At 40.9% G+C, this 18,925-nt stretch overlaps 3 protein-coding genes across 6 annotated transcripts; 2 read left to right on the top strand and 1 right to left on the bottom strand.

Annotated features, from left to right (window-relative positions):
* Positions 1–655: 655 nt before the first annotated feature.
* On the bottom strand, positions 656–8,664 carry LOC115398815 (uncharacterized). Of its 4 annotated transcripts, none has more exons than XR_003932604.1 (8): positions 8,578–8,658; positions 4,383–5,650; positions 4,168–4,307; positions 3,735–3,936; positions 3,511–3,603; positions 3,250–3,431; positions 2,880–3,005; positions 656–2,780 (listed from the first exon to the last, which is right to left on the bottom strand). XR_003932604.1 is itself a non-coding variant. In XM_030105777.1 (8 exons), exons 3-8 carry the CDS (start codon positions 4,267–4,269, stop codon positions 2,766–2,768), a joined length of 720 nt encoding a protein of 239 aa, XP_029961637.1. In that variant the 5' UTR covers positions 4,270–4,307; positions 4,383–5,650; positions 8,578–8,664; the 3' UTR covers positions 656–2,765. The 4 variants fall into 4 exon arrangements, 2 of the variants coding, with proteins under 2 accessions (XP_029961637.1, XP_029961636.1); XM_030105777.1 differs by having other exon boundaries at positions 8,578–8,664; XM_030105776.1 differs by having other exon boundaries at positions 4,390–5,650.
* A 447-nt stretch (positions 8,665–9,111) lies between these two features.
* On the top strand, positions 9,112–13,024 carry riok2 (RIO kinase 2 (yeast)). The gene is made up of 10 exons (XM_030105655.1): positions 9,112–9,269; positions 10,023–10,161; positions 10,254–10,370; positions 10,743–10,918; positions 11,053–11,141; positions 11,224–11,415; positions 11,498–11,590; positions 11,692–12,132; positions 12,232–12,331; positions 12,824–13,024. Exons 1-10 carry the CDS (start codon positions 9,204–9,206, stop codon positions 12,983–12,985), a joined length of 1,575 nt encoding a protein of 524 aa, XP_029961515.1. The 5' UTR covers positions 9,112–9,203; the 3' UTR covers positions 12,986–13,024.
* Positions 13,025–13,785: 761 nt separating this feature from the next.
* LOC115397741 (protein limb expression 1 homolog) lies at positions 13,786–18,804 on the top strand. Its single transcript, XM_030104198.1, has 7 exons — positions 13,786–13,824; positions 14,320–14,461; positions 14,913–15,118; positions 15,685–15,825; positions 15,906–16,001; positions 16,834–16,911; positions 16,998–18,804. Exons 1-7 carry the CDS (start codon positions 13,786–13,788, stop codon positions 17,460–17,462), a joined length of 1,167 nt encoding a protein of 388 aa, XP_029960058.1. The 3' UTR covers positions 17,463–18,804.
* The last annotated feature ends 121 nt before the right edge of the window (positions 18,805–18,925 follow it).

The following is an 18,925-nucleotide window of genomic DNA, read 5'->3' on the forward strand; positions in this document are numbered from 1 at the left end:
TGTGTTAAACGCTGCACGACTGAGGGGAAGGGAAAAGAGTAAGAGGGGGAAAAGACGAGGACTGAGAAGAGAGCTGCTTTGTGTGGAAGCGTGGCCAAAAAAAAAAAAAAAAAAAGAAAAAGTTCCCTCACCACATCTGGAAAGAAGACACTATCTCACTGTTTGAGTGTGTGTCCGCTCGCGGGCACGCGCATGCAGGAATGGCCGTTGAACCACGTTCGAGATGATTCCACACACAGGCGGGGCAGCACTCTGCCTCTGAGCTGGCAGCGGCACCATCACACACCTTCACACACCTTCACACACCAGACACTCAGGTTGTGTTTGTGAGCAACTGGTGAAAGTCAGTCCAACACAAGACTGTGCCTGTCTGTCAGAGGCTTTCTGCCTGGAGACATCGCAATTCCTGACAGCCAGAAATCAAATGATACTCATCAGTGGATAACACACTAAGCCTGCCAAACCAATTAATTTATTTATCAATCAATTAATCAATCCATAAAGAAATCAATAACATATCTGTCCAGAAGAAAACTCAGTTTATCAAAACATCCCTGTGGCCTTCACAATACTGGTATCTGATCAAGTTAAACAGTTATCATGTGCTTCAAATTGGCTTCCAGCAAAAAAAAAAAAAAAAAAAAATTAGAGCAAAAATAAATTTGAGCTGAAGAGACAAAGATGTGCATGATGAAAAGACACTGAAGCGTTCCCAGAGGCCAAGCAGCTGCTTCTACAAGGAGACCACTCAGAATTAAGACACAGAACAAAACCATCTTTATATAAGGAAGTGGGATATAAATAAATATGTTTTCCACACTTTTACCAATGAAAGGATGTATATACCAGAAATGATCTTTTAAATGTTCCAGTATCCTTTGCATTACTGTGAAGTACAAAAGTCAAAATGTGAATTTTGAGAACCTCTGCAGTTCATGTTCTCCTCCTTGTCCTTCTTCAAAGACACTGTTGGAAACTGTTTTTAATAAAATGAACAAATATCCTCCCTGATGTACAAAGAGTAACAAAGTGCAGGAGACAAAAGGCAGCAGCTGCAGATTCAGTGGACGACAGAGTCACAGCGTCATCTAGAGTTGGGATGAGGAACAACTGAACACTTTCAATCACTTCAGAACATTATGTTTTAGATTACCTTTCATTTTTATTCAATATTACTCTTTACTTTATTCTATGCCCATTTCTGCTTTGGCGTTGACCAGGCCTCTGGTCTGGAATATGCGCCATCATTCACTGGTTTCTTTAGGTGGGAAAATGAGTGCAATTCTGAATCCACACTTTTTCCTCATCCTCTTCTCTCTGCCAAGATGAAGATGAAATGAAGGAAGAATAGGCATAAACAAGCACGTCATTTTTACTGTAAGATTCTCAATTGTATTTTACAACACAGAGTTCTCTTTGTGACGCCACCTGTTCATTTTGGCTTCATCTCTAAATTCATACATTTACGGTTAAAATAATTCAAGAGCGATTTGTTTCTCTCCTATCAGAGATGCTCTGCATTGCATAAAAAAGTATCTGCAAAACATTTAAATAGTATTAAACTGGAAGCTCCGCCATGTAGAAATTGTTAATTTACTGTGAAACTTGAATCTGGCGTTTCCTCAAAGCCACGTTGCTCCCACACATTCAGCTTTCTCTGAGGGGTCCCTGCAGCTTAAAATGACTTTGGGACACTTCCCAGCTTTTTCTATCGGCTCAGTCAACTTTCCAAACGAGATCGCAGTGAGCAGGAGATTGTCTGGCAGTGTGTGTTGACTCCAGGGTGTTCTGTGACTGACAGAAAGGCTGTGTGCTGCTCCCACAACATATATACTGTCAAATAGTCCATACAGGCGAGTATGGCGTTTGCCCTGTGATGGAATGGTGACCTGTCCAGGGTGCACCCTGTCTTTACACATAATTAGCAGAAATAACTCCAGCGCTTTTGCTTTGTTTACCCTTCAGGACTGATAGGAAAATTCTAAATACTTATCGATTTTTGATCAGATTTGAGGAGCTGAGAATACATAATCAAGCAATACAGCAGGGAAACAGAGATTCATTTCAGTCAAACTAGTTTAGGTAGTTTTTCCTGAGTTTTGAAAATTTGAAACACTTTCTTTATTTGAACCATCAACCTTCATCTGAAACAAAAAATATATATTTATAAATACATGCATCCCATAAGAATATAGAAGACACGCAAAGTCTGCTTTGAGTCTATTTCTATATGTATTCAAGGTAAACATGCTCCAAAAATATCTTCTCAGTGATGGTCAATACAAATATTCTGTTAAAATCATCACAAATAAAGAAGCACCTATTTACCAATTCAGATACATACACAGTGTTTATGTACCCCCCCCCAAAACAAACAAATAAATAAATAAATAAATATGAACTTAAAAAAAATCTATTTTCCTTTTAAGGCAGTGTTGTCTCACATTCCCACACATACAAAAAACACATGTTCTGGCAGTTAAACCGCACCAAAGAATAAATAAAATGGTCACTTTTGCTTAAAATAGATGCAAAGTGCAGATGAGGAGCAGGCAAATCAATTAATAAGTAGAAGAAGCACTATAAAAATAGATTCCTGGTGTATAACAATGTTCTCATGGTACCAGCAGAAGTGACACCAGCAGAACAGCGCTCCACAAAGTGCTTGATCCACAGCCTGGGACAGCAGGTCACAGACTCAAGTCCTGCTTCAAGCAGAATGGAGTCTTCAGGGTGGGGAGGCCATCGGTGTCTCCAAACAAGAGTTACTGCAGCAGGTCCTGAGACAGGAGATGCATTTTACTTTCTGATTCATCCCTTCATTGTTAAACATGTCCATATCTTTTAAATATACTTTTTAGAAAACAACTTTACGAAACTGATTGAAAAGCCTGATCAAAGACCGGCCTGCTCTTCATCTCCTCCCTCAGCCGGTTAATGAGATCCATACGAGACCCCTTAGTGTCCACATTGCAGGATTTACAGAGCTTTCGGAGAGTGGCTACCTGTACAAGGACATATAAAGCACATCAAATACACATGGATGGAGAACGCTTTGGAAAACATTTATTTAGTTGAAAAAAAAATAAAGATTTTAATTAAATGGTCACTGGTTTTCTTTGGTGAGGGTAGAGGAGTTTAGTATAACATGTGAATTGTGACAAATGCATTCCCTACGCAACTTGATTAAATGTTTATGTGCAATTTTATTCAGTCTAAAATAAGAAACAATCTATTGAGTGATCTTACCTTCTGGTTCAGCAGCTCATTTACCAAGTGCTCCTTTGTGCATTCTGCAAGCCCTGAGTGGGCAGGGTACGGCTGCTGTGGCTCTTTCTGTAACTCCGTGCTGCTCCTGAGAGTCTCCCTTCCACTCCAGGTGGCCCAGTTCTCGTAATGCGGGTGAACAATAAAAGGGTTGTGTGAAGAGTCTTCATGAAAACCACAAGCACTGAAATAAATCTCACTGTGAGGAGCACATACTGCCATACTGTGTTTTGAAATATTCACCTTCTGAAAATCCTCTGCTGATCATATGAAGATGAACAGATTCTTCAGTGTTTTTTTCATTATATTCATCATTTGGTTGTTGTTCTTCACTCACTGAAAGTCCCAAATACAAGAGAAGCTAAATAAAATTCCTTTAGGGCGACCAATACAATAGGAATAAATTATTTCTATCAAATTTGCATTTACATGCTAGTTATATCTCTGGAACTAAAAAGGAGTCATACCCTCGAAGGAGGATTCTCCTGTTCTGTGGTGGTCCGTCACAGCAGGACGATAAAAGCCGAAGTTAATACAGGAGTATTTGTACCCTGTTTTACAAAGTGCTTCAAACTGGCAGTACCCTTCAAGAATGGGGTCGGGTGAGGGAAATGTCTTTTTGAACAAAGATTCCAGAGAGTTGATGACTTGAGAGACAGAGACATGATTCTATCATAGAAACAGAGGAGGAAATATAAACATTTGGAATTCTACAAAACAGTTCAATGACAATTGAACTTCTCTATGACACTGTACAAATTCAATCATTGTACCTCAAAGTGCATTAAAACAACAAATGAAAAATGTGTCAATTTATAGTATAAACTGAAAAAAGCATATATATTGCAGGCAACACAAGGGACAACTCCACGTATTTGGTATGACACAGTGTAAACATACCTGCAGATTATCCCTCAGGTACAAGCAAAGCTGCAGAGTAAGGATGACCCTGTCATTGAAATTATGCAGACCATCCGTCCACTCCTGGTACCGGTACACCATCCTGCACTCCGTACACCTTCGATTGTAAGTTGCGATATCTGAAATGGGGCAAAAAATGTAAACATTAAGACCTGAAATGAGCCAGACAGTCAAACAGATCCTCCACCACTTACCACTTACTTGGGATTACACCATCCATGCCAACGATTTTGGCACTGTCCGTGATTTGGATGGCCTCCCCGAGTTCTGGACTTCCCGGACACAGCTTGCATGCGGTTTCTGCCGGAATCAGCTGATGAGGGTAGTCCGTCAACGCTCTTGGAGCCGTGACACTCTCAGGAAGATCAGCAGGTATTGTTTTGTTCTCATAGATATACCTAACAGATCGTTCCATCTCTGCAGTGTGGAGATGGTCAAGGCAGGGAGCAGTCACTGCTGACGCTGCGGTTGGCGGTGCAGTCAGAAAGAGTTCTCTGTGAGTTTGAAAAAGATGCCACATGGCAATGTCTTTGTGAGGGCAAGATGTACATGACTTGGCACAGGGGCAATGCCACGACTTTTTTTCAATGTTGTAGGTCACTATGACTCTACCTAATGAGTTATAGCGATCTAATTTTGCCTCATTAATTGAGAGGCATATTTTATTTTGTGAATTACCAAGATCCACCAACACAGAGAATGGCAGATGAGCCTCCTCGGCTTCACTTTGCCTCTTTCTGCAAACAGCTGCCACAGGCTCATCAAAAATATTTTCTTCCAGCATTTCCTCAAGCACTTTGTGTTGGAGCTGTTCCTCGGCTGCGATCATATTGCAATAATCAATAGAGCGAATATGATCACACAAGCTGTGAGAAAGGCCACTCTGCAGGGCAAGCAGGTGATACTGCCCACATGCCTCCATCTCACATTTTGTTACATGCTGAAGGCCCCAGGTTTTTCGTTGCACATGTACCGGGACACTGAAACCACAAGAGGTTTTCCTGACGGCGTACAGCCCGCGACTTTTATCAACAAGAACACTTTTCAGGTGATGTGCCGCTGTGATGTCTTTTGGCCCCCCATGTTTTCTCTGAATATGTAAAACTAAATTCCGCTTGAGGAGCTCAATGGAGCAGTGAGGACAGTTCACACGGGAAGTTTTACGTTTCACAGTTGTTGCATTCTGGTATGTAAGAGAGGCCTTTTCTGTATGTGAAGGAGAAGGGGACCTGGGAGGTTCTGAGATTGTAGTTGAGGGCGACAGAAGAGACTCTGCAGTAACTGTTGGGGTATTGGGCGACTCTGTGGGAGGATCTGTGTCAGAACAGTCTGTAGTCCCTTCAGAGACGTTTGGTGGACGTGCATATCGATGTTCAATATCCAATAATGTGGGAATCCAGGCCTCCGGATGGAGCGCATATGAATGATCAACAGTCACTGATTGGGTAAAAGAGGACTGCATCTGGAAAGAATGAAAATCAATCATCAGTTTTATTTGCATGATCAAACTGTGCTGGGCTAGAAACCCCCGAAAAAGCCACAGCATCACTTTTTCCTAAGGTCCGTCAACATCTGTCACACTATGCTAAAGGTCTTCTGTGAGTAAGCAGTGGCATGTGCCATCCACCACGCTGCTGCATGCTGGGGCAGCAGGCTGAGGGCAACTGACAACAACAACAACAGGCTCAACCAACTAATGAGGAGGACCAGAGATGAGGGGGTGGAGATGGATTCTCTGCAGGTGGTCTCCTCAGGGAGGAGGTTAGAGTCCGAACTGAGGTCCATCCTGAACAGTGTATCTATGAGATTCAGGGCTGAATTTTAATCGGAACCTAATATATACTTGTCTGTATCAATGATAATATTTTCCTGAAATAAAGCTCCATAAAGGAGGAGGGCACTACAGCTCTCTATGCATCCACAATCTATGTTTCTGGAGCTTTTGGATGATGTGTTCCATCTACCAATGGCACTGCGCAAATAATGGATTCTTATTAGAGTTAATGGACATTCCATCCGTGTAGAAATGTAATTATGTATTTTTCTGTACATCCTGAGCTCATAGTTAGCTAACAAACATGACCAGGGGTGTTTCTAGACCCCCTGGGGGCCGTAGGCCCATGAGGGACTATGGGGCCTATCAGGCCCAGAATTATGATGAATGAATCAGGACGAAGGATCAGCAAAGAAATATTATAATTAATAACGGTGAAAATTTGGTCATAATCCACGCCATAGTTTGGAAGTTATGTTGTTAACAGACAGACGGACAAACAAACCATGATGATTACATTACCTCCGTTGGCAGAGGTAAATATGTGCTCTAAGTTTGTTTTACCATAGAAGTGTGTTGTTAACCACGCTGTCAAACAATGTGAATGATTATACACACACTTTATTAATGTGTTTTGAAGAAAATGGTTGAATTCACTTTACAAGGACTAAGCTAACTTTTCTGGTGCTTGGTGGTGGATGACTGGGAGTTTGGGACAAAGTCCCTTGGACTAACTGGGACTACCTTTTTTTTATAATGTAACACACATAGCTTACACATTCTCACTTACAACTATCATGTTTTTTTCTTTTCATCCTCTTCTGGATTTTTTTTTTTCTTCTTAACGTGTCCTGAGGGATATATCTGCTTCATTTTGTGTGTTTGACAACACTGACTGCATGTTGATTCAAGGGCTTACAGTCAAGTCAGCCCCATGCAAACTCAAAGGGCTCTCAAGTCTCATGCACTGAGTGTAAATTTGTCTGGTGTGCGGCTGCTATGGAACCTCGAGGAATCAAACATGTCTGCAAACCTCTCACTTACCTGTCAATCAAAAAGGAAAGGGGCGGGCTAAAATAGTGCAACAATCAATGGAAAAAAAAACCCATTGTTACAGTCTGCTAGAGAGTGATGGGATGGGTTGGGGGTGCAATCATCCATCATCATCCTCCATCATCCATTCAGCTCTGTGAAACGCCTGTGTATATTTTTTGTGTTTCTCACATTTTTCTATTATATTGTACATATGTGTCTGTCTTAACTGTATATTTAAATTATATTTCATTTATAACTGTTATTATTACTATAGTGTACATATGTGCCTGTCTTAAAAGTATATTTAAATTATATTTAATTTATATCTGTTACTGTATATCTGTTATTTATTTTATTGTATCTGTCTTAGATGTATATGTAAATTCTATTTAATTTATATCTGTTAGTTTATATCTGTTATATAATTATATCTATCCTAAATTTATATTACAATTATATTAAATTTTTCTATGTATGGTTGGGCTTCGTAAATTTCACATTTCTATTCCATTTATATTTCTTTTCTCTGTGCTGCTGGAACACTGCATTTTCCCCCTATGGGACAAATAAAGGACTTTCAATCAATTCAAATCAATCTAAATTATTCAAATGTCGCTGTGTGATAACATGAGACAAGGCACCAATCAAATTTGATGTGTACCTGTAGATAGCATTTATACATTTGCAAAAGAATAATAAAACACAATAGATGTATGACAATAGATGTGTACTTCCATTTAAAAGCTGCCTTTGGATATATAGCTGTAGCTCTGACACTTCACGTGACTCACTTTGCACCAATGATTCCTTCTTTCTGTATGAAAATGTCATTTAGAACGCTCCTGACTGAGGAGTTTGCAACAATGTATCGTTTTAAATGACGTCATCACCTGATTTGACCTAGATATGCAAATGAGCCTCTATACAAATTAGAAGATGACGTCATTTAGAACGTTCCTAAGTGAGGAGTTTGCAACAATGTATCAGTTTTAAAGTTTCAAGTTGTGTCGCTGATATCCGCCGTATGTCGGGGCCCCCTACTAGAAACTAACTAGTGAGTACTCGGAAAGGGGCCCCATGCGGGGGATTTTCGACATGCTGTCGTTGCAGCGTCAAGTGTAGCGCCTTTAATTTGTCATTGGGCTCTATGCACAACTCAACCACTTCCTGAACTTCCTGGAGGCTCCTTGTTTCCTGTCTTTATGACAGGACGAGCTGATTAATGCAGGTGTGTCTGGCCATTACTGTTGTTGTTACAGAGGTCAGCGACACCTGGATTAATCAGCTCATCTTATCATGAAAGACAGGAAACAAGGAGCCTCCTGAAGTTCAGGAAGTGGTGAAGTTGTGCATAAAGTCCATAGAAATTCACTGATGTCAGCCGCCCCTCGGGGCAAACGTCTGTGTTGCCCATGGTGTTGCCTATCCCGTAGCGACGCCCCTGCTCCTGACCAAAACACCAAGTGCTGTCGCTCATAAATTCATTTTCTTTTAAAGCTGCAAACGTAACAACACCGGCTTTCATGTGGTTATTATTACAGACTGACATGCTTTATGCATAAAATAAAAATAGCACTTACCTTAACGATACACGATCTGCTCTGGTTGAAACTTCTAATAGCGCCTATCTGCAGAGCGTAGGGCGCCGCCATAGTAATACGGAATTGGGCCGGAAGTCGGTTCTTCTCCCTCACTCTTTATGTAACCACAGCGCCACCTTCTGCTCAATGCACGGAGCCGCAACGTCACATTGATTGTACCATAGATTTATATAATTTATACAATACATATACAGTGTTTATCTATATCTGTGGGTTGTGCAATGTGTATATCAATTGCAAAAATATTATAGAATTCAAATACAAATAGAAAGTTGGTATTATCTTAGTTTTACCCTTAGTTGAGTTTTAAAGCATATTTCTGCATTTCCGATCCAACAGATGCGTATATAACAACAATGAAATTACCAGGAGTATATAGAGTTGACTGTATGGAATATAAACTTTAAACAAGTGATTAATAGCTCACAGGATTGCTTCATACGCATCGTCACTGATTACGTATGATGACGTATTGACGTAAACCGGAACAGGCGTGCTTCGCTTCCCTTCAGCTTCCGCCTTGCACATGTGTTTACTAAAGTGCTATCTCGAAGTCTCAGCTAAAACAGTTTTTACAGCTTCGCTGTTTGTTAAGTTGTGGTGATATGGGGAAGCTGAACGTCGTAGTGTTGAGATATTTATCTCGAGATGATTTTCGAGTTCTCACAGCGGTAAGAAACTTAAACTGGCAGTTTATGTACTAGCATGTTACGGTGTTCTCAGGTAGCTTCTCTTCATTTATCATGTAATAATAGCGTAATTGTACAAAGTATTTTTTTTCTGCTAAAAGCTGACAACCAGCTGGTGAATAATATTTCGCGGTTTCGGTGGTTAACTTGGATCATGTCTCTTTTTTACATTTGCTTACGTATTTATAATTTTCAACAAAATACCCCTTCAACAATCCATTTATAGTTTAATAAGACAAATGCCTGTTGTGTGCTTAAAACGTTAAACAATCGAGCCATGTTTTAAACTCTAAAATCACGTTTTGGGTGTAGTAATAGGCTGTTTATGATGACTGTTATGTTTTGTGTTCTGTCTCATTATTTCTGTGTTGACATGCATCTAAATGCATTGGACGAATAGTTTTTCTTTACTCTCCGGAATATTCCTCATGATCCTGATTGTGGATCCTTATCAAAAGTTGTTACAGAGCTTACAAGAAGAGACAATCACACCTCCATACATCAACAAATTTCAAGCCATAGTGTTGAAAAACGCACACACACACAATTTTTGGTTCATGTTTTTATTATCTCAGAAAAAATCCAAATGATCCCCCTTAAAGTGGAGTTACACTCATCTGTATTGAGTTGAGTTGTAACATACAGAGATGTATTTGTGCAGGAGGGAATTTTTGCACATTAATGGTTCTACACTGCTATTTTCCTCTGTCACCTCTATCATTTCTTCCCACACAGGTTGAGATGGGGATGAAGAACCACGAGATTGTTCCTGTCAGTCTCTTGTCATCCATTGCAAGCCTCAAACATGGCGGCTGCAACAAGATCCTCAGAGAGCTTGTGAAACACAAACTTGTAGTCTATGAGCGCTCGAAGAGTAAGAAAAACCTGGGAAATACTACAAATGTTCTAAAAGTGGATGACATATAGAGGTGAACATTTTTCTAATGTTGTGTTTGCTGATTTCAGCTGTGCAGGGCTACAGACTGAACTACGGCGGATATGACTACTTGGCGCTGAAGACGTTGTGCTCCAGGGAAGTGATATTGTCAGTCGGCAATCAAATGGGTGTTGGCAAAGAATCAGGTAAGAATTATTTAAAATGTAAGGTATTTGTAATTTTAGATGCACTGTATGTATGAATGATGTTTGTTTGTTTTACCCAACTGGTTTAGTTCAAATCAGTAAAGATATTGAATTATATTTTTTACAGTAAAGCTCAGTGGATGCTATATCATTTGTAATGAATGTAAATTAATCCGACTCTTATAAATTAGAGAACAATCATACCTTCTTTGTTACAAAGTAGTATATGTTTTTTCAAGATGAGATTTTTTTCTGACTTGTACTTCAGGCTTTCCCATCTAGATAATGCTCTGAAATTCAAACAAATGCAAGAGAATTGTTTGTCACATTATCTCACTTGAAACAAATTTTTAATTTGTCTTCCGTGGGTAGATATTTACATTGTGGCAAGTCCAAATGGAGAGCAGTACGCTCTGAAGCTGCACCGACTTGGCCGTACCTCCTTCAGGAACCTAAAAAACAAGAGAGATTATCACAAACACAGAAGGAACATGTCCTGGCTCTACCTCTCCCGCCTCTCTGCCATGAAAGAGTTTGCCTACATGAAGGTATGAACAAGTTAGGGGAAGCTTATGGTGTTTTTGTGTGTAAAACATAAAAAAAAACATCCCTAGCACTACACTTGGTGTGCAATTTTGTTATGTTGTGCAATTTTTTTTATTTATCTTTTCATTTGTTGCAGGCCCTGTATGATCGAGGCTTTCCTGTTCCCAAACCTGTGGACTACAACAGACACGCTGTAGTGATGGAGCTCATCAATGGATATCCACTGTATGTCAACAAGCCAATCTTCTTTATCTTGCTTTGAATAAAGTTATGATAATTCCATCATCACATTCTGCCTCTCCTTCAGGTGTCAGGTGCATGAGCTGCAGGATCCATCAGCCCTGTACAGTGAGTTCATGGAGCTTATCGTCAAACTGGCGAATAATGGCCTGATTCATGGAGACTTCAATGAGTTCAACCTGATGCTGGATGACCAGGACCACATCACCATGATTGACTTCCCTCAAATGGTTTCCACGTCACACCCCAATGCTGAATGGTGGGTCTCTCGGCCATCGAGCTCAAAATCGTGCCATAATTAGTTGCTGCGCATTTTGTTTACTTGTCATTTCTGTTCGCAGGTACTTTGATCGAGATGTCAAATGTATCCGAGATTTCTTTGCAAAGAGATTTAACTATGAGAGCGAGCTCTTCCCTACCTTTAAAGACATCAGGTAACAGTTTTTCTCCCGTGCATAAAGAGAATATTTCTGCTTGTACTTCGTTTGAAAGCAGACTTTAATACTTGATCTCTCTTCTCTGTATTTTTCTGCAGGAGGTCTTATTCTCTGGACGTTGAAGTCTCAGCCAGTGGTTTCACCAAAGACCTGGAGAGAGATGGTGCTTTGCTGGACCCTGCTGGACCTGAAGATGATGATGATGACGAGGAAGAAGAAGAAGAAGAAGAAGAAGAAGAAGAAGAAGAAGAAGAAGAAGAGAGTGTTGAAGAGCGAGCACACCATGAAGAGGAGAGCTTGGACATGGAGGAATATGATTCTGCGATACGAGAGCTGGAAGGATTGAAAGTCACACATGCAGAATCTCACAAGCAGGAAGCAGAAGAGGATGAGAAACAGAAAGAAGAGACCGAGACGTCTGCAACACGAGGCGATGAAGAAACAGAAAAGCTTTTAGAGGAAGAGGTGAAAGAAGCAGAGGATGATTGTCCAGAGCTGACAGACCTTTCTGCCTCCAACAAGGAGTTCAAACCTTTCAGGTAAACCTGCAGAAAGGTTCCTGCTGGATCCATGTCGCCTGGCAACGTTAGAAATCCAGGAACAATAAGCTGACAGCCGCTGTTGTTTTATCCCCGCAGGGACTCGGACAGTCTCCTACAGATTGCAGAACACAGGAGGAGGAGGACCGACAGTGAAGCCACAGTGGGAAGTGTCGGGAGCTGCTCCACAATCCCTCCAGTGAGTCAAGGCTCTGTGTCTGCTTTACTGTGATACAGACCTCGAAACAGACGTATACGTTCCTCAAGCCTTTGGCTTCTTTATTCAGATTCATTATCTGTTATCTCACAGCTTATTCTGTATTGCAATCAAAAATGATGAAACAAACAAATATTTATTTTCATTCAGCAGTCGACTGCTGGAGTGCCTTCCTCTCTACTTTAAAATGTTTATGAATACCACCTAAACATAAAGAACAGCTCTTTTTAAACTTGGCCATTAAACTGGAGTGAGGAATGGCTTCCAACAAGTTGAACAACGCCAAATAAACTGCCGTTCAGATGATTGTTTCACTGCAGTGTCCTGTAGGTGACGCTGAGGAGCTTTCACACAGTGCAACAGTTTGTAAATAAATAGCACTCGTAACAGGGCAACCTGTCTGAGTAATGTTGTGTCTGGACCGAGGAGACGCTCGTCTGCAGTCACCTGCTGCTGCCGTTGTTTGTGCTGCAGGACGTGGTCCGTCAGAAGGTGCGGAGGCAACTCGGCAAGCAGCAGAAGGCGGCGCAGAGGAGACGTCTGCAGAAGGGAGAGGCCAACCTGGTGACCAAATCCAGACGGGAGAACCAAATCACCATCAAGTCCAGCATGGAGAGCGCCGACTTCTGGGGATAAAAAAAAAAAAACTAATGACTGTAGTGGCAGACAGATGGACAACATGGCTGCTTGTTTGCTCATGTCTGTTCTGAGGTTCTTCTGCTCTGTTGTCTCAACAGTTGAGGTTGAACACATGATGAATGCTGGTGGAAAAAAAACCTTGCCTCTTTTGTATCATAACAGAAAAAAAATCAACTAAAATAAAATTTTAATAAATGGCTTCTGCTCTCCACTTTATTTACCTTCTTGTTTTGAAGCCTCAGCGTTTTTGAAATCCAGGAAACTGCTCAATATTTTGAAAATAGGGTATATAATTAACCACTTATGATAAAGCGATGATAAATCATTGAACTGAACTCTACTGCTCAGCTGTTTGTTTTATACGTATAATGAAAAGAAACATGAAACCTTTAATGGACTCGTCCTGCATCAATGCTGTCAGTTAAACTAGGACATAAACCTGCAAAATGTCTGCAAAACACTGAAAGTTTTAAACCATTCCTTTGTTGGATGACAAAGTCAGACTGTCTTACTTTGTTGGAGTGACTAATTCAGGCATGGCGTAAAAAAACATGTTCAAGATGAGCATTGGTTAATCTTTTGTTTAAATTCCAGGCCTTTCTCTTACAATCATCGTGTTTTCCATATAGATGACCCATATTTTCAAAATGAGGCACATTGAAATGTAAAAACATGGATGAACTTGGGAGCTGAAAAACCACTCTTGGTCAGAGTTTAGTTAATTTATGTAGCACAGGCTTTTTCCTTTTCTTTTTTTTCTGAGAGTGTTTGAATTCAGACTCCAACAAAGGCCATTCATGGTGAAGTGGGTGAATGGAGCTCAGGCTCTGGGCTCTGTGGGTTCAGATTTGGGTGTGAAGTCAAAAAACATCCCTCAGACACTGCGTGTGGGGGAGAACTGGATAAATAACAAATCATACTGGTGATGCAGGAGAAGCGTCTGTTACTACTGACGGCATTTAGATTTTTCCCACAACGTTTGGTTTAAGTTTGACAACCTTGTTGAGGGTTTAAAGTGCCTGTCTGTCTGTTGGGGGATTAGCCAGCTGCACAGCTCGAGGGGAGGGGCTCGGCATTCCAGCTCTGCACCTCTGTGTGTAAGCAATGTGCCGAGGGAGTGAGGGGCCCTCTGAGCTAATTGGCAGAAAGAGGGACAAAGGTGGTCTGCTTCAAAAGAGAAACCCAAGCGAGATGTTCACACAGGAGGCGAGGAGGAGGAGAGACGGAGGGAGTTTGGGGAGTGGAGGAGAAGGAGAATCAGGTTTAGAGTTTTCCAGTTGATGTTCTCATCCTTGATAGTGAGAGTGATGGAGGAGGCTGCTTGTTTCTAGGGTCCTGGTTTTAGAGGATCATTGCAGGAGGAAGCATTTAAAGCAGGAACGAAACACTTGGTGAGGATGAATGAAGTGAGAGTGGAGGAAAGCATCATGTCTTACCTCTCGCTGAGTGAGCCCGACGCCTGCAACAAAGACCGTGAGTACCTCAGGAACTGTCAGAAGATGTGATGTTTGTTTCACTGGATGATCAGAACTCATGTTTACCACACATCTGACACAAATAATACATTTCATTTATTACATCCCAAACCATTGTCAGGCATGTGTTTCATAACAGATTTGTTTGTTCGGGAAAAAGTTAAACTGAAAGATGAGAGAAAGAGAAACATTTTTTCAGTGTCAGAATGATTTGTGAGTGTTTGAAATGCTGATTTGTTCAGGTCATGGACTGTATTCTCTACCTCCTAATTCCTCTTAAATAATCACAGTTTGGGGAATGAGCTGGCCTTGAGCTGTATGATAACATATGTGTCTTACTAAGACAAAATAACAGAAGACTTATCAAAAGGTCTAAAATTTAAGGCAGATAAACTGATCACTGACACCAGTTTTACCTAAAAGTTGTCTTTCCTTCATGTTTTTGGCAGTGAATGTGGTGGCTATGCTCCATAACTTCTGGGAGCAGAAGCAGGCGGCTCAGTTCAGTAGCTCCCCTGATAAATCAGATGGTTTTGGTGGAAAAGCAGCCAGACTGACTGAGAGTCTGCTTCTGTACGAATCGGCACCTTCGCCCTGTCCTCCTTACGTCTGCTACGTCACGCTTCCTGGAGGGAGCTGCTTTGGTAACTACAAGGTGGGTTTGTTATGATCGGTGCTCTCTGGCCACGTCTCTGCACATGGTGGTCAATTTGACATGCTTGTACTGTTACTAGAAGTCAGAATGAGCCCCAGTTGTCTTTTTTACGCTGCTGATAACACCACTCAAACACAAAGTTTGAATGAATACTTTCAGGATATAGGTGATGTTCATATATTTGATATAATGCCATTCTTGGCACACATTTTATTTTAACTTATTTTTATTCACCTTGTGTCTCTTTCCCTTTCACTCTCAGACTAATATGACTTGCAGGCTTTTTGAAGGACATTTAGTGGGAATAAACACTTCTTTCACTTTCGAATCTCATGATGTTTCTCAATGGGCTTATTGTGAGCCAGACAGCCACCCGCAGCTCAAAGAAGGCATGTGATTGGTTATCTGTGAGGCTCTACAATGTCCTAAGCTCAACAGTGATCTGAATTCTGGTCCCATGATTTAGCTGTAATCAAGTGTAAAATAATTCAGAATGTACAGACACAACTGGCCTGTATGCTACTTGCTATTGCTGCTATTTTCCTCAACATTATTTCCTTGTTCAGGAGTGCGACACTCAAGCGGAGGCTCGGAGGGACGCGGCTCGTGTGGCTCTCATGAATTCAGTTGTGAACAAGCTGCCATGTCGACGCATCAGCCCTCAGTTCATCGCTCAGAGTCTGCAGCAGGCGGCCAAAGAAAGCGCAGTAGGTGTCCGTCGGTGTCAACAGTCAGTAATGCACCTCGTCTCCTTCCACACTGACCTTTACCTGCTGTCTTTGCGAAGGTTTCGTTAGAGGACGCCTGCGATTCAAGCACAAGTGTAGGAACCTACAGTTTGCTGCTACACTCCTACATGGGGAGGACCATGCTGGAGTTCCAGGTAAAGTATAAAGGTGTGAAATGAGGTGGAATCATCATGTGGGGACAGGTGTAATGCTATAATAAATCATGATTTTCCTCAAAGTCTTTGTGAAGTACTGCAAAGCGATTTCCAGCATCATGTTCACAACACCACCAGTTTAAAAGTTAGAATTTGGATACTTTCTGTCTTTCAGCAAAATCTTTCTGACCCTGAAAGGGAGTGGAGGAATGAAGCACCTAATATTTCTAACTTTGTGTTATCAACACGTCTGCAGAGATGGAAGTTTTCAGTCTGAGATGGGTTCGATGTCATTTTATCTGAAACAAAGCTTACAGAAGAGGAAAATTTTCTAAGCAAAACACACACCGTGCAAACACTGAAATTCTCACACAGTTACAAGAAGTTGTGCGCAAACAGCTTCAGCAGTGTGACATGCGTCTGTGATCTGTAGAGGTCAAGGTATTGAAGAGTTTGACATTCATGCAGAATTATTAATAACAACCTTAAAAAAAAGATTAACCAGACTGTGACGTTTTCCACCTGTCGTGTTAGGTCAGGTTTAGTTATTTCACTGACACTTTGTTAAACACTTACGTCAGTCGCTTCCAACACTTGGCAGCTGTTCACCCAGACAGTGTTTTATAAAACAGATTAAAACCTCCCTGATGCATAAAGATTCATATTATTTCTTCAAGCTAATGAACCGTAGTTTAACTATGCAATATGCTGCAGTATGTCTCCATACGACTTGCATCCACCGCTCTGGATGTTTGGTTTAGTCATTAAAGCTATTACTCACGGGGTTGTGTGACACTTTTCACTGATTTTCTCTGTCTTTCTCACACTGTAGGAGATGATGACAGTTTTCCAGCTGTTGCACTGGAACGGGACACTGAAGGCGCTCAGGGAGAGGAAGTGTTCCCGCCAGGTACAGGTCCCATTACCACAAATTGTGATTAAACACCTGCATCCCCCACACTGCTCTAATTGACCTCCTATTTTCCTCCACCTCAGAGCGTGATTGCCTATTACTCCCAGCGAGGGCTTGATGAGTGCATGCGCAGCAGCATGGCTCTGGATTGGCTCGGGCGGGAGCAGAGATCGCCGGGGCTGCTGGGAGTGGAGCTGCAGGCGGCCCAGAGGGAGCTGACGCTGGCCCGCCGTCGAGGCACAGAGCTGCGCTTCCACAAAGAAAAGACAGAGATCCTCAGCCTGGCTCTGAGCCAAGCGTATATTCAGCACACACCTGAGGTCTTCAGCGACCCACCGAGCCACTCGTACACACAAGAACAACTCCCTTTACACACATTATACAGCCAGGACATTGAAGGCAAGATAACGTCGCCCTTCAGTCCTTCACCAGCCCTCCATAAAAGCACAGAGCAAACAGAGAGTCAAACATCTGACACACACACAACGTCCAGCAGCTCTTCACCACGCTCACATAAGGCTTTTGTTTCTTTAAATGTTTTTGAATAGACTAAATTTGACAATACAGGATGAACAGTGTCGGACTCATGATCTAAAATTTAGAAAGAAAAAAGCAGGGATATACTTTTTCAAGCTATCAAATGTTTCACGGCTCATTATTTTTTGCAAACAATATAGATACTTTACTTTAGAATTAATCATCATTTAGCATTTTGTTATTTGTTATTTCTCTCGTAAATATTTTTTTAAATGTCAAATTCAGTTTTGCAGCTAAACACTAAGAGCAATTATTGTATTTGTAGCATTCTCAAAAAACATTTTTTTGTTTAGATGAAGTGTCAAAAACATAGTTTATTATTTTCCTATTTTTACATGAACAAAAATGTTGTACCTTTTATTTAAATGTTTTCTCTCAGTGTGATTTTTTGCTGCACTCTGCTTTGGAGAAAACAATGTGTTTTTTTCCCAACAAAAAAGTTTCATTATCTTTGCAGTTCTCAGAACTACAAATATGCAGTCATCTTTATTTCTGTTTATCTTTTGAGAAAATATGCTGGAAATTTTATTAACTCAAGTTCCATTTTAACACAACTGGGATCCAAATGGTTATGGAAAGATTTCCTAGTTAGAATATAAGAACAAATCTCATTTTCAAGAAAAAAATAAAGCGAACTTCAGTTTGGCCTGTTTTTCCAACATAAGCAGCTTCAGGGAAATTATTCTATTTAATAGATCAATCTCTGAGACAGCAGTTTCAGTATGTTTCCCATGATCTGTCACATTCATCTATTTATTAACACAATCGCGTTGCCCACACAGTAATGGAAACAGCTGCCATCAGTGGTGCCCACACACATCATCAGAGGAATCTTTGGGGTCAGTGTCAGGCCCAGTCTATCACTGAGCGATCAGCGTGAATGTTCTGAAATGTGAACTTATCCATTCCTGTTTTTCACTAAGTGGCCTAGCAACTAGTTTTAAATTGTATTTGCATTTTGCCTCATCTTCTTTGATATGGGCTCTGTTCCCATAAAACTTCTTGTTGTGGTACATGGACATTCTGCATGGAGAGCACAATGTTTCATTGCACACACATTGAATAACAATGAAAACGCTGAGTAAAAGGAAAAATGGATTCCCACCTCTATCAGTTCACCTGATTGAAAAGTGAGAGTTGTTATATTATTTAATGTTTATAGATTGTTATTGAACCTTAAGTTTCAATTCCAATCTCTCACTCAAAGAATTAGTATGAAGTGTCTTTGAAAGACTCCTGCTTCCTCAAACAAATGAGGTTTTGATCATGAAGATGACGATGATGATGGTGGTGATGGTGATTGCTAGTTGTTGTATTTTGTCAACTTTGGCTCTTGGTATTTCTCAATAAACAGTGACGAAATATTATTCTTACCTAAATCTACTTCACTCTTTTGACTCTATGTAGCTAAAAACAAAACAAAACAAAACAAAAAAAACACTTTGCGCACTTCGCGTGATGATGTTTGTCCTAT

The sequence above is a fragment of the Salarias fasciatus genome, chromosome 12, assembly GCF_902148845.1.
Source record: "Salarias fasciatus chromosome 12, fSalaFa1.1, whole genome shotgun sequence".
In the NCBI taxonomy this organism is placed as follows: domain Eukaryota; kingdom Metazoa; phylum Chordata; class Actinopteri; order Blenniiformes; family Blenniidae; genus Salarias; species Salarias fasciatus.